Source organism: Scyliorhinus torazame, chromosome 4 (genome assembly GCF_047496885.1).
Source record: "Scyliorhinus torazame isolate Kashiwa2021f chromosome 4, sScyTor2.1, whole genome shotgun sequence".
Taxonomy (NCBI): Eukaryota; Metazoa; Chordata; class Chondrichthyes; order Carcharhiniformes; family Scyliorhinidae; genus Scyliorhinus; species Scyliorhinus torazame.
The window spans coordinates 237,093,370-237,105,956 of NC_092710.1; the positions used below are offsets into that span (position 1 = coordinate 237,093,370).

The 12,587-nt window shown below is 44.9% G+C and overlaps 1 protein-coding gene and 1 long non-coding RNA gene across 4 annotated transcripts in view; one reads left to right on the plus strand and one right to left on the minus strand.

Moving 5' to 3' along the window:
- Nucleotides 1–12,587, minus strand: part of map3k7 (mitogen-activated protein kinase kinase kinase 7) — a 226,774-nt gene that overhangs the window by 92,563 nt on the left and 121,624 nt on the right. Inside the window, exons 10-12 of one of the 2 annotated variants that reach the window (XM_072499500.1) lie at nt 12,009–12,160; nt 1,463–1,628; nt 214–294 (exon numbers count right to left, since the gene is read on the minus strand). In XM_072499500.1, coding sequence (XP_072355601.1) covers nt 214–294; nt 1,463–1,628; nt 12,009–12,160 — 399 coding nt within the window. The remainder of the gene's footprint in view (nt 1–213; nt 295–1,462; nt 1,629–12,008; nt 12,161–12,587) is intronic. The other variant, XM_072499501.1, reaches the window with a different exon arrangement.
- Nucleotides 216–10,811, plus strand: LOC140410829 (uncharacterized). 2 transcript variants are annotated; one of them, XR_011940748.1, is made up of 3 exons: nt 216–315; nt 5,247–5,369; nt 10,399–10,811. It is a non-coding gene; the product is annotated as an uncharacterized lncRNA (long non-coding RNA). The 2 variants fall into 2 exon arrangements; XR_011940749.1 differs by lacking the exon at nt 216–315 and adding an exon at nt 4,140–4,257.

Genomic DNA, 12,587 nt, shown 5'->3' on the forward strand with positions numbered 1-12,587 from the left:
GAATTGTGTACGGTCCATGTAATTTGAATAATAATAAAACTACTAGCTCCTGGTTTTCATTGTCTTATTCAGGAAGGGTTAAATCAGAAATTCTTTCGTTTACATGGAATTCTACACGGTTCCCTGCAGACTGGAGCAAAGAGCATTTAAGCACATATTTGTCAGCAGTTAGCAAGCTAGCTAGCCAGCCAGCCCAGTAGTTAGAACTGATACCTGATATGACGATCTGAGGAACATCCAGTATGGTGCCAAATGAAGCAGTTTTACGGTGGCCTCGTTTTGGCTTTGGACGGGCTGCAAAATACACACACACAGGTACGCATGCAACAAATAGCTAAAAAGGGTATGAAGCGCATTACAATTAGAACAATGCAGTCTCTCACAGAAACAAAAAAATTACATGGGACCAGTCATGCGCATCACAAGGCACCATGCAGAAGCAAAGGTATTACGCTTTACCGATACACATCGCTTAGGAAAAGCACAATTAAAGCATAGACCAACCAAATTTGTATATTACAAAATAGTTTGTGAAAAAGACTTCTGAAAAACATTCATTCCTTAAATTCAAACACACACAACCCGCACAGTTAAATTAAAATAGCAATGTTTAAAAAGAATGGAGCCACGTACCACCTAATTAACAATATGGTTATAGCATGGAACAGAAAGAAGTCCACGAGACATATTTTGGGGGGGAGAAACTTAGCAAGTTGTCAAAAGTCCATTTGACAATCTCAATGTCATTTTAGTTTTGAAGTCATGTCAAGTACTTAATTTAGCTGTGGTCAGGTAATTTATTTTCTTAAATTTATATCTGAAATTAGTAAACATACAACTAGCTAATGCATTCCTGACACATTAATGGTTAAAATATGTAACCATTTATACAAAGGATTACCAACCAAAAATGCAACACACACATACGCACACTAATTACTTGGATTAAGTAGTATTAGCCTGACAGTTGAAGTGAAATAAAAAAACAGCTACCTTCAGAGCACATACAGTGCAGAAGGAGGCCATTCAGCCCATCGAGTCTGCACCAACCCACTTAAGCCCTCACTTCCACCCTATCCCCGGAACCCAATAACCCCTCCTAACCTTTTTTGGTCACTAAAGGTAATTTATCATGGCCAATCCATCTAACCTGCACATCTTTGGACTATAAAGAGTGCTCTAATCGAAGTAACAGGACAGCAACAGGAAAAGACAGGGTCGATAAAGAGAAATTTCTTCCAATGGTTTGAAATTCTAGAACTAGGGGGCATAATCTAAAAGTTAGGGCCAGACCATTCAGGGGAGATGTTAGGCAGCAAAGGGTGTTCAGAAGTCAGAATTTAAATGTGCGTTTAAATCAACAAATGATCAATCCACAATTATAATATTAATAACAACAATAAAGATTATTATTAATATTATTGCTTCATGTTGCTCTGACCCTTTTGTTCTCGATTTTTACCTGTAGAAGAATTCATTATTCTGGCCTCCAAGTCAGGAAAATTGCTGAGGTCTGCACTCAATCTTTTTCCCTCCAGGGTTGAAGCAGCAGACTGTGTACGTCCTCCAGACAGACTCTCCACGCTACTCCCTCGAGACAGCGGCAGGTTTAATCGTGCAGAGTCACCCTAAGTTATAGTAATGTGCAGAAGTGTAGTAAGTTTCTGAAAGCAACGATGCAGTGGTATTTGAACATTTTTCAGGATTAGCAAATAAGTTCACAGTGAGTTAGCAATTTTTAAAATGTACTACAAATATTATCCCACTGCACATATTAGTATTTCCAGTTAGATGCTAAGCATTAGAAATTGTATTTCATTAACCCCTTCCACTGAATCTTTCCTATTAAATTGTGTAATATGTTGTTGTCCCTCATTTTTGAATATGCTCTTGCTTATCCAGTTTTCATGAGACTGGTATGAAATTTGTATGAACATTTTTGAAGAAATGTTCGCTATGAACGGTGATTTTAACAGATCTATTCTCAGCTTTGTATTTTTGCACACTGTAACAAGAGAATTGCAACATGACATACATCATTTTAGCTTCTGTTTTAACTAGGCATTATAAATATAACTCTTTTCAAATAGGATGAGCTCACAAAAGGTTGGACTGCACAGGGGAACGAGACAGGGTGTCGTTGTTTGCATTGGCGATTGAGCCCTTGGTGATGGCCCTTAGGGGGTATGTGGAGTGGCAGGGGAATGTGAGGGGTGCAGGAGCACAGTGTGTCATTGTATGCAGATGACCTGTTGTTGATTGTGTCGGACCCATTGGAGAGTATGGGTAGGATCATGGGAATATTGGAGAGGTTTGGGGCCTTTTCTGGGTACAAGTCAAATGTCGGGAAGAGTGAGGCTTTTCCGGCGAATGCGGTGGGGCAGGGGCCAACATGGGGGCTTGCCATTCAAGGTAGCTTGGTCAGGTTCAGTTGACGAGGGGATGGGCTACAATACACAGGTGGAATTTGAAAATGTTGGAGGGGGAGATTAGGGAGGATTTTAAGAAATGGGATACATTACACCTGACATTGGCAGGGTGGGTGCAGGTGATAAAGGTGAATGTGCTGCCAAGATTCCAGTTTGTATTCCAGACCCTCTCTATCTTTCTCACCAAGGCCTTCTTCTGGAAATTGGTGACAGTGATTTTGGAGTTTGTATGGGCAGGGAAGGCGCCACGGATAAAGAGAGCCCTGTTACAGAAGCAGAGACACAAAGGAGGGGTTGGTGCTCCTGACCTGCTGCACTATTCTTGGGCGACGAATCTGGAGAAGATGAGGCGATGGTCAGGGGTGGGGGCGGAGTGGGTCAAGATGGGAGAGGAGTCCGGTAGGGGTTCCAGTCTGAGGGCTATGGTGACAGCTCTGCTGGCACTAGCTCCGGGGAATTATATGGGAAGCCCGGTGGTGCAGTTGATAGTCCGGGTGTGGAATCTTAACTGCGGAGACACTTTCAAGTTGGAGGAGATGTTGGTGTTGACACCGTGCGGGAATCATAGGTTTGAGCTGGGGGAGATGGACGTGATGTATGGGAAGTGGAGGAAGGCCGGGCTGTTGAGGGCAAGGGTCTTAGAAGGAAGTTTGCAGGTCTGGATGAGTTTCAGGAGCGGTTTGAGTTGCCGAGGGTTAGTGAATTTATATATATGCAGGTGAGGGACATGGCGTGAAAGGAGTGGAGGACGTTTCCCAAGTTGCCACAGTACAGCTTATTGGAGCAACTGCTGTTCCCGGTTGAGTTGGGAGCGGGATAGGATATATATAGGTGGCTGGGTGAGCGGGGTTGGGGGGAGGGCAATTGGTGATGATCAAGAACAAATGGGAAGAGTTGTTGTTTGGGGGGGGGGGGGGGGGGGGGGGAATAGGCTGGTGCGAGGCGATGCGTAGAGTGAATTCAACCTCCTCCTGTGCAAGGACGAGCTTGATCCAGTTTAAGGTGGTGCACAGGGTACACATGACCCGGGCAAGGATGAGTGGGTTCTTCCAGGGGGTGGCCGATGAGTGCGAGAAGTGTGGGGGGGGGCTGCATGACAGGCTATTGGAGGCCCCTGGGTAGTCTGGAATAGTGCCAAGGTGCCAGGTTGCACTGCCAAGCTGGCAGGAGAACTGCATGGGTGCCATTTCAAGGGTGCCCGGGTGGAACTGCCTGAAGGGGGGGGGGGTTCAGCGATGATACCTCTTAAAACTGAATCGTTAGCAGGCCACTTGAGTAGTTTTACATAAGTTATTAAGGATTGAGATGAATTACAGGACTGAGTAATCATTATTAACCATTAAACATGTATTTTTAGGACATAGCAGCAATAAGTAATCAAATGGGATTTAGGATAGCTAACTTGACCAAAAGGACATTACTTCTGACATTTTGTGTTTGTGAAACAATTCAGGGTGCTGGTTCTGTTGTTCTGTTCCTCACAAACAGTCAGCAAGCTGCTGGGATTGTACACAGCTCTCAGGATGAGGATCAATCATGCGCTGCTTGCAATTCTATTGGGTGAAGTTTAAACACTGCTTGCGATTCTATTGGATAAGTTTAAAAGTAGCAGCTTCAGGGATTGGATTGTGTCCAACTGGGGAGGGCTTTTGATTTTTGAAAGTTGTATAAGTACTGTGTTCTGGTCTTTGTTTGGCAGAACTGGTCTTGGCCGATATCCACTCCGTTCTCAGCGTACACCATCTTGTCCAGGTTGTGGTGTTTGTTCCTCTGTACTGAGCTGAGCCACAGGGAATAAACCCCACGTGGAAGCTGACTCAATACACAGGTGATTGTAGATAAATTCACCCAGTGGGTGGAAACATTCCCGTGTAAGGATGCCACCGCTAGTACCGTGGCTTTGATATTGGCAAATGAAATAATACCAAGGTGGGGAGTGCCACTTCAACTGGATTCTGTCCAAGGGGCCCATTTCATGGGGAAAGTCATGAGGGAGGCTTTTGGGGTTTTTGGCATCCAGCAAAGATCCCACACCATCCTCAAAGCTCGGGAATGGTAGAGTGGATGAACCAATCCCTGAAACTAGCCTAGCCAAAGCTACATTGCAGGAAGGGAATAATTGGGTAAGGGCCCTGCCTGCAAAATTGTTGCGACAAAGAGCAACCCCCGCCCAGGGAACGGGTCTAACCCCTTTTGAGTTAATGACAGGAAGAGCAATGCGCCTCCCGGAGGAGGTGATAGCTGGAGGAGCGGAACTCGAGATAAGCAAAGGCACTGTACTCCAATGCATGCAAGATCTGGTGAACGGCCTGCATGCCCTTAAGGGTCAGGTAATTGCACAACAAAAGCATAGAGATTGGACCAAACTGACTGGAAAGGATACCCCAGAACTACCGACACCAGGGGATAGGGGCATGGTCAAACTCATGACAGGTAAAAAGGGACCAGGGGTTTGATGGGAGAGACTCTATGCAGGAATCATCGCTGGACAAATATGTCCCTTAATAGACGAGAAACACAGTCCACAGTGGCGGCACTGGACGCAGTTGAAATCATACCCTCAAGAGTCATTCCACAGTCACAAAGATTGAGAGAACCCTCCGGAGTGGGGGGGGGGGGGGGGGGGGGGGGGGATAGCCATGGCATTGCCAGCTGCAGCACTTGTAATGGGACTTATCTGGATTTGTAGATGGGCCACCAGAGTGGCTCAGGATATGGGACTAAGGCATGGAGAGGATGTATACGAGGAAGGAGTGGCAATGATGTGAATGATATAATATTAATTTAGCGCCTAAAGGTGTTTGTTTATTCCTACAGGATTCTAGTGCTAGCACACCTCAGGATTCCATCTCATCTCTGGTTGCAGCCATCAACATCGACCACCTCGCCAGGGACACGGAAGGAGCCGGACATTGCTGAAGCCAAGTCCAGTGATCGCAGGTATACTAATGTCGCGCGGGTGCGGCACAATGCTGCTAATGTTATGAGAGATGCAAAGGGGAGGAATGATATAGGTTTTTATTATGATGGGACTCTATATGTCCCTGTGGGGCGGCTTATACAAATTACATGCAATTCCGAAATATCTGGGCCCTATATCAGTTGGGAACCCAGGATCATGGGAGTAAAGGTGATACGGAAAGCTGGGATTCAGGACCTTTGCCCCCAGGCAGGAGGAAATTGTTTTTAAAATGACCGATCTGGGAACGCTACATGCCATCGATGGCCCAAATCATCCGATTGTGAACTACTAAGTTATGGGGGACCGTCTGGTAATTCACTGTATGGATCCCTGCCAGGCACCTTACCGTACTGAAAATCATGATATGATATGTGATAGATTAACAGCTTTGTATCGGGGTAGGTTGGCAGCCAGTCAGCGCAGGAGTCAGAGAATCGGGTGGGATATCGTAGGAAGCAAGGACCCCACGAGGTACGGGTGGGGACCAGGCCGAAGCCTACCACTACCACTGTGACACCGGCGAGCTCTGGCTCGATTACAACCACGAGACCAACGACAACCCCCAAGCCGAAAGTGACGAGCATATCACTAGCCACACTGTGGGACACGGGTTAGCTTTGTATCGGGGAAGTGAGGTAGGCAGCCAGTCAGCACAGGAGTCCGAGAATCGGGTGGGATATTGTAGGAAGCAAGGACTCCACGGGTACGGGTGGGGAGCAGGCCGAAGCCTACCACCACCGTGACAACGGCGAGCTCTGGCTCGATTACAACCACGAGACCAAGGATAACCCCCAAGCCGAATGTGATGAGCATGTCACTCGCCACACTGTGGGACACGGGTTAGCTTTGTATCGGGGAAGTGAGGTAGGCAGCCAGTCAGCACAGGAGTCCGAGAATCGGGTGGGATATTGTAGGAAGCAAGGACTCCACGGGTACGGGTGGGGAGCAGGCCGAAGCCTACCACCACCGTGACAATGGCGAGCTCTGGCTCGATTACAACCACGAGACCAAGGATAACCCCCAAGCCGAATGTGATGAGCATGTCACTCGCCACACTGTGGGACACGGGTATGTTCTGACCCTCACCAATGAATCAATGACGATGATGAATCAGTGACGATAGTATCAGGATATGGACATGTAAGAGTTATGATTGATGGCGCCAATCTACATTTACCAGTCTATTGCTGTGGTCTAGGATTATCTGTAGCCTTGGAAAGGGGGATTTTGGACGGGAGTTGAAGGAAAATACGTAAGCGATAACAGAGGGACATAGTGGAACTGAATGCCCTTGACATTGCGGAGAGAAGTGAAGGGATTGAGGTTATGAAAGGGCAATTGAGAGCTGCAGTTCAGGATATATACCAGGATGCCGAAACGGCTACAGACCTTAGCCAGCAAGTCAATCAGCTTGTGTGGAAGGCACTTAAACAGTTGTAGCCAATTTAGACAACAATTAATGAGTTACGTCGTACAACAAATATACCAAGCTAGGCACTGTGGGAATTGACCACCTCTGGAACACTGAGCGGGAGCTCATCCAGACTCACGCTGAGAAGGCTGCGGAACTGTTTCAGTCACAGAACATTTCCTCTAAAATATGGAACTGGGGACTGAATGCCAATATTCATCCATGGATATGTATTGCAACGCATGTTGTTGTACTTTTGCGGCTGTTTATATTTGTCTTTTTTATTACGCTCTGTTGCCTCAGACGTCGCATTAGGAAATGGCAGACCGCCTGTAGCCCCCTAGATAAAGAGGAACTGTTGCAGCTCTAACCTGTTGAATATTCCACACATCAGCCGGACTCCAATAAATTCAATATGTCCCTTTAATGGCCTATTCTTGGGCTAGCCAAGGGCCAAAAGGGGGGGGGGGGGGTGTCAGCGATGATGCCTCTTAAAACTGAATCGCTGGCAGGCAACTAGAGTAGTTTTACGCAAGTTATTTTATAAAGCATCGAGATGAATTACAGGATTGAGTAATCATTATTAACCATTAAACATGTATTTTTAGGACATAGCAGCAATAAGTAATCAAATGGGATTTAGGATAGCTAACTTGACCAAAAGGACATTACTTCTGACATCTTGTGTTTGTGAAACAATTCAGGGTGCTGGTCCTGTTGTTCGGTTTCTCACAAACAATCAGCAAGCTGCTGGGACTGTACACAGCTGTCAGAATGAGGATCAATCATGCACTGTTTGCGATTCTATTGGGTGAAGTTTAAATACTGCTTGCGATTCGATAAGTTTAAAAGTAGCAGCTTCAGGGATTGGATTGTGTCCAACTGGGGTGGGGTATTGATTTTTGAAAGTTGTATAAGTACTGTGTTCTGGTCTTTGTTCGGCAGAACTGGTCTTGGTCGATATCCAGTTTGTTCTCCGTGGACACGTAACAAGCTTGATTAAATAAGCCACCTTGTCCAGGTTGTGGTGTTTATTCGTCTCTGTACTGAGCTGAGCCACAGGGTATAACCCCACGTGGAAGCTGACTCAACACACAGGTCTTGAAACCACTCCTACAACACTGCCAGGGTACAGGAGCCATGCCCATGAAAGGAGGGTGGAGGGTATGAAGGTGGGGAAGGAGTATGAAGATAAGTAGGGGATTCTGGGAGGTTGAGTGGGGGGGGGGGGGGGGGGGGGGAGAAGAGAGGGGGGGTGACAGACGGGGTCCTGGAAGGGGGGCTTCCTGTAAGGGGGCATGGGGGGTCCTGAAGAGTGGGACCCCAATACGGGGTGTCCTCACTTGAGGTGGGTGTAGGGCAGTGTCCATGTGTGTGGGTGTGACATTGTCCACAGATGGGGGGACCCACAAGCTTATTAGAGATTGGTGCACCCTGCAAAGTGGCGGCCCGATCTTGGAGTTCAGCTCTCCAGTGCTGGAACAAAATCGAAGTGTGGGCTAAACCAATGAGAAACGTCCCAGGGCTCAAACAAGTGACTGTGTCATTGGATAGCGGTGGGGAACTCGCCAGCAGGAAACTCCCTGAAAAACTCGCCACAAATAAACTCATAAATTGTTCCATTGAATCGCGCCCTATGAAACATGCTGGAAAAGACCTGCCAGTGCATCAAGCCTGTCCCATATGTTCATGACATTGAAGATACATGGATGACGGGGAAATTATGAGACCAGTCTAAAAGAAAAAGGAAGCATACATACGGTCTTTTGAAGAATGTAGGGAAAGTAGGAACAAACTCAAACGGGGAGTTAGGAGGGCCATGAAAAGGGGCCATGAAATGTCATTGGCAAGCAGTCACAAAAACATCCCAAGGCCTTTTATACTTACATAAGGAGCAAGAGGGTAGCTAGGGAAAAAGTAGGCCCACTCAAGGGCAAAGGAGGAAAGTTATACATGGAGTCAGAGGAAGTGAACAAGATCCTCAACGAGTATTCTGCATCGGTATTCACCAAGGAGAGACATGATGGACGTTGAGATTGGGATGGGTGTGTGAATACTCTAGGACATGTCAGCATAATGAAGAGGAAGTGTTGAATATCTTAAAATTCATTAAGGTAGACAAGTCACCTGGGTCGGATGGGATATATCCCAGGTTACTGTGGGAGGCAAGAGAGGAAATAGCTAGGGCCTTAACAGATATCTTTGCATATTCTTTGACGACAGGCAAGGTTCCAGAGGACTTGAGAAGAGAAGCAGGGATATTCCAGGTAATTATAGGCCAGTAAGCTTGACGTCAGTGGTGGGGAAGCTGTTGGAGAAGATACTGAGGGACAGGATTTATTCACATTTGCAACGAACGCGTTAGTGATAGGCAACATGGTTTTGTGCAGGGAAGGTCATGTTTTATCAACTTGATAAGAAAATTTTGAGGAGGTGACAAAATTAATTGATGAGGGAAAGGCTGTGGATGTCATGTACATGGACTTTAGTAAGGCTTTTGACAAGGACCCTCATGGCAGACTGGTACAATGGTAAAGTTGCATGGGATTCGGGGTCTGCTAGCTGGATCGATAAAGAACTGGCTTGGCTCGATAAAGAACTGGCTTGGCAACAGGAGACTGAGTAGCAGTGGAAGGGAGATTTTTCAGAATGGACATCTATAACTAGTGGTGTTCCACAGGGACCATTGCTCGGACCACTGTTGTTTATATATATATATATATTTATATATATATATATATATAAAAAAATAAGCTGGATGAAAATGTAGATGGTCTGCAAGGTAGCACAATGGTTAGCACTGCTGCTTCACTGCGCCATGGTCCCAGGTTCGATTCCCGACTTGGGCAGGTGGATAAGGTGGCCAAGAAGGCATAGGGCATGCTTGCCTTCATCAGCCTGGGGATTGAGTACAAGTCATGTTGGCAGGTCATGTTACAGTTTAGTTAGGCCACGGAGGCTGAGGAGAGAGCTGATTGAGGTCTACAAAATTACAAGAGGTATAGTCAGGGTGATTAGCCAGAAGCTTTTTCCCAGGGTGGACGACTCAATTCCAAGGAGACAAGGGTTCAAGGTGAGAAGGGTAAGTTTAGGAGAGATGAGAGGGGGAAGGTTTTTCATGCAGAGGGTGGTGGGTGTCTGGAACGCTTTGCCAGTGGAGGTGGTGGAGGCAGGCATGATAGCAGCGTTTAAGATGCATCTTGATAGACACATGAACGGGCGGGTTCAAATCATCAACCCCACCTCGCTCACTGTTCCAGAGTCACATAGTCGCCTGGGTGAATGAAGGAATAACAAACAAACTGGAAAATTACTCTCCAGTTCCAAAGGGAATCAAGCAAATTCGGGTAAAGCAGGGCCACTAAAATCACCAACTTAACATCAACTCAGCTGACTGCTCAAGATTGCATCTACAAGCTTAAAATTGTTAAGCTCCTTTTTGTCCATCTGCCCGTCAACTTCAATGTCGTCTCACTAACCTTAGACTAATCTTATGCTTCTTTAATCCTTCCTCATAGCTCATACCCAGTACATTTAGATTAGGTTTGTTGCATGTTCTATATCCTTTTTAATATATAACCTTTGTTGTGATATAGGGACCAAAAACGAAAACAGAAGTCATCCAGATGTGATCTGACCTGTTCTCTGAAGCCTTCTCATAACTACCCGAGCCAAGTGCATCCTTGTATTTCATGATTTTTAAAAACTGCTTATTTGTATGGTTTGGTTTTATTTTTATGGAACAGCTTAATAACATACCTTAATAACTGTAATATGTGACATTGAGTGTCTGAGTGCTACATATGAATCAAATAGTTTTAGAAAACAATGGCAAGGTTAATTCTAGATGTGTCCATTTCATCACATTTTGTATGGATCTACACAATACTGAACAAACTACTAAATAGCACCTCAGGTAAAAAATATTAACTTATAGCACTGCTAATCACCATTTTTGAAATTATGCAGCAAATGTACAGTTTCAACCTTCACAAATAATACCATTATAAAGTACATGTTGACACTAAGAAGATTTTGCAACTTTGATTTGGGTTTGAATCCAGAGCTTCTTGATAAAACTGACACTTCTCTGCTGATAATAAGGGTTCCATATGAAATAGGTCTGCAGGCTCAATCCAATGCAAAGAGGGCAGTAATTTATAATTGATCACATTTTCAGAGAGGTAGAGATTGCTGGAGCACTGTGCAGGGAGCTTGACTGACTGTATATCCGTGACTGCTTGATGCTGATAGTGAGTGAGGAAAGTGCAGAAATATTTCCAATCCACAAGGCAGCTGCAGAGCAGTATGACATGCCCCCCCATAGAACCTAGACGATATGAGAGTATAAACATTGTAGCAATAGAGAAGAAATAAAGTACCGGGCTAGAGTACTGTGAGCAGATCTGGGCACCACACTTTAGCAAAGATATTTTGGCCTTGCAGGGAGTGCAACGTAGGTTTACAAGAACGATACCTGGACTTCAGGGAGAGATTACACAAATTAGACCTGTTTTCGCTAGAATTTAGAAGGTTTAGAACATAGAACATACAGTGCAGAAGGAGGCCATTCGGCCCATCGAGTCTGCACCGACCCACTTAAGCCCTCACTTCCACCCTATCCCCGGAACCCAATAACCCCATCTAACCTTTTTTGGTCACTAAGGGCAATTTATCATGGCCAATTCATCTAACCTGCACGTCTTTGGACTTTAAAGAGTGCTCTGATCGAAGTAATAGGATAGTAACAGGAAAAGACAGGGTCGATAAAGAGAAATTGCTTCCAATGGTTTGAAATTCTAGAACTAGGGGGCATAGTCTAAAAGTTAGGGCCAGACCATTCAGGAGAGATGTTAGACAGCAAAGGGTGATCGAGGCTTGGAACTCTCTTCCACAAACAGCAGTTGAAGCTAGGTCAGTTGTTAATTTTAAATCGGAGATAGTTTATTTGTTAAGCAAAGGTATTAAAAGCAGGTATATGGAGTTAGGCCACAGATCAGCCATGATCTCATTGAATGGCGGAGCAGACTCGAGGGGCTGAATGGCCTATTCCTGTTCCTATGTTCCTAAACCATTGCACTGTAGCATACATCAAGCTTAACGAGCATATTAGAAATGTATTACAGAAAGATTTTTTTTTTTTTTTTTTAAATTGAAACTTTTTAATGGAGGTAAAATAAAGTCTTGAACAAAGCAATTTACTCACCGCTTGCTTGGGCTGGAGTTTAAGCTGCTGGGCCAGCTTCGATTCCAAACGCTTAATTGTGTCATTGGTAGCATTTGCATGCAAGTCACTAGGTTCCACATTAGCATCACTTTTGTTACTGGTATTTGTAGAGGTAATTTCCAGGAAAGATCCTAGTAAACAGACAGTGCAATTTAAGTGATTTAAGAAAAAGTCTTCTTGCAATCAAAGCAATTCAGAATGATAGAAATCAGTAAAACCATTTAATGTCATGTTTAATGAAAAACTGTCTGGTGTGTGGAGGGTGCGGAGTGATAAAAAAAGCAATGAAGAACTAACTTCATCTTCCAAATTTAGAGGGGGGGTGATTGCAAATCATGCCATACATTAAATTAATTTCCAAAATGCCCGATGCATTCTCTGTGACTTAAAGGTATAAATTGAAACTGAACTAAATAAAGACAGGCAGCTGAATTATGTTAACATAAAGCTCATTGGACTGATGTAGAAGGCAACTGAATTCAACAGTAGTAAAACGGTGGCACATTTAAATGCAATTTATTTTAAAAACAGTTTGCGTTAATGTGAAACGTGTTAAAT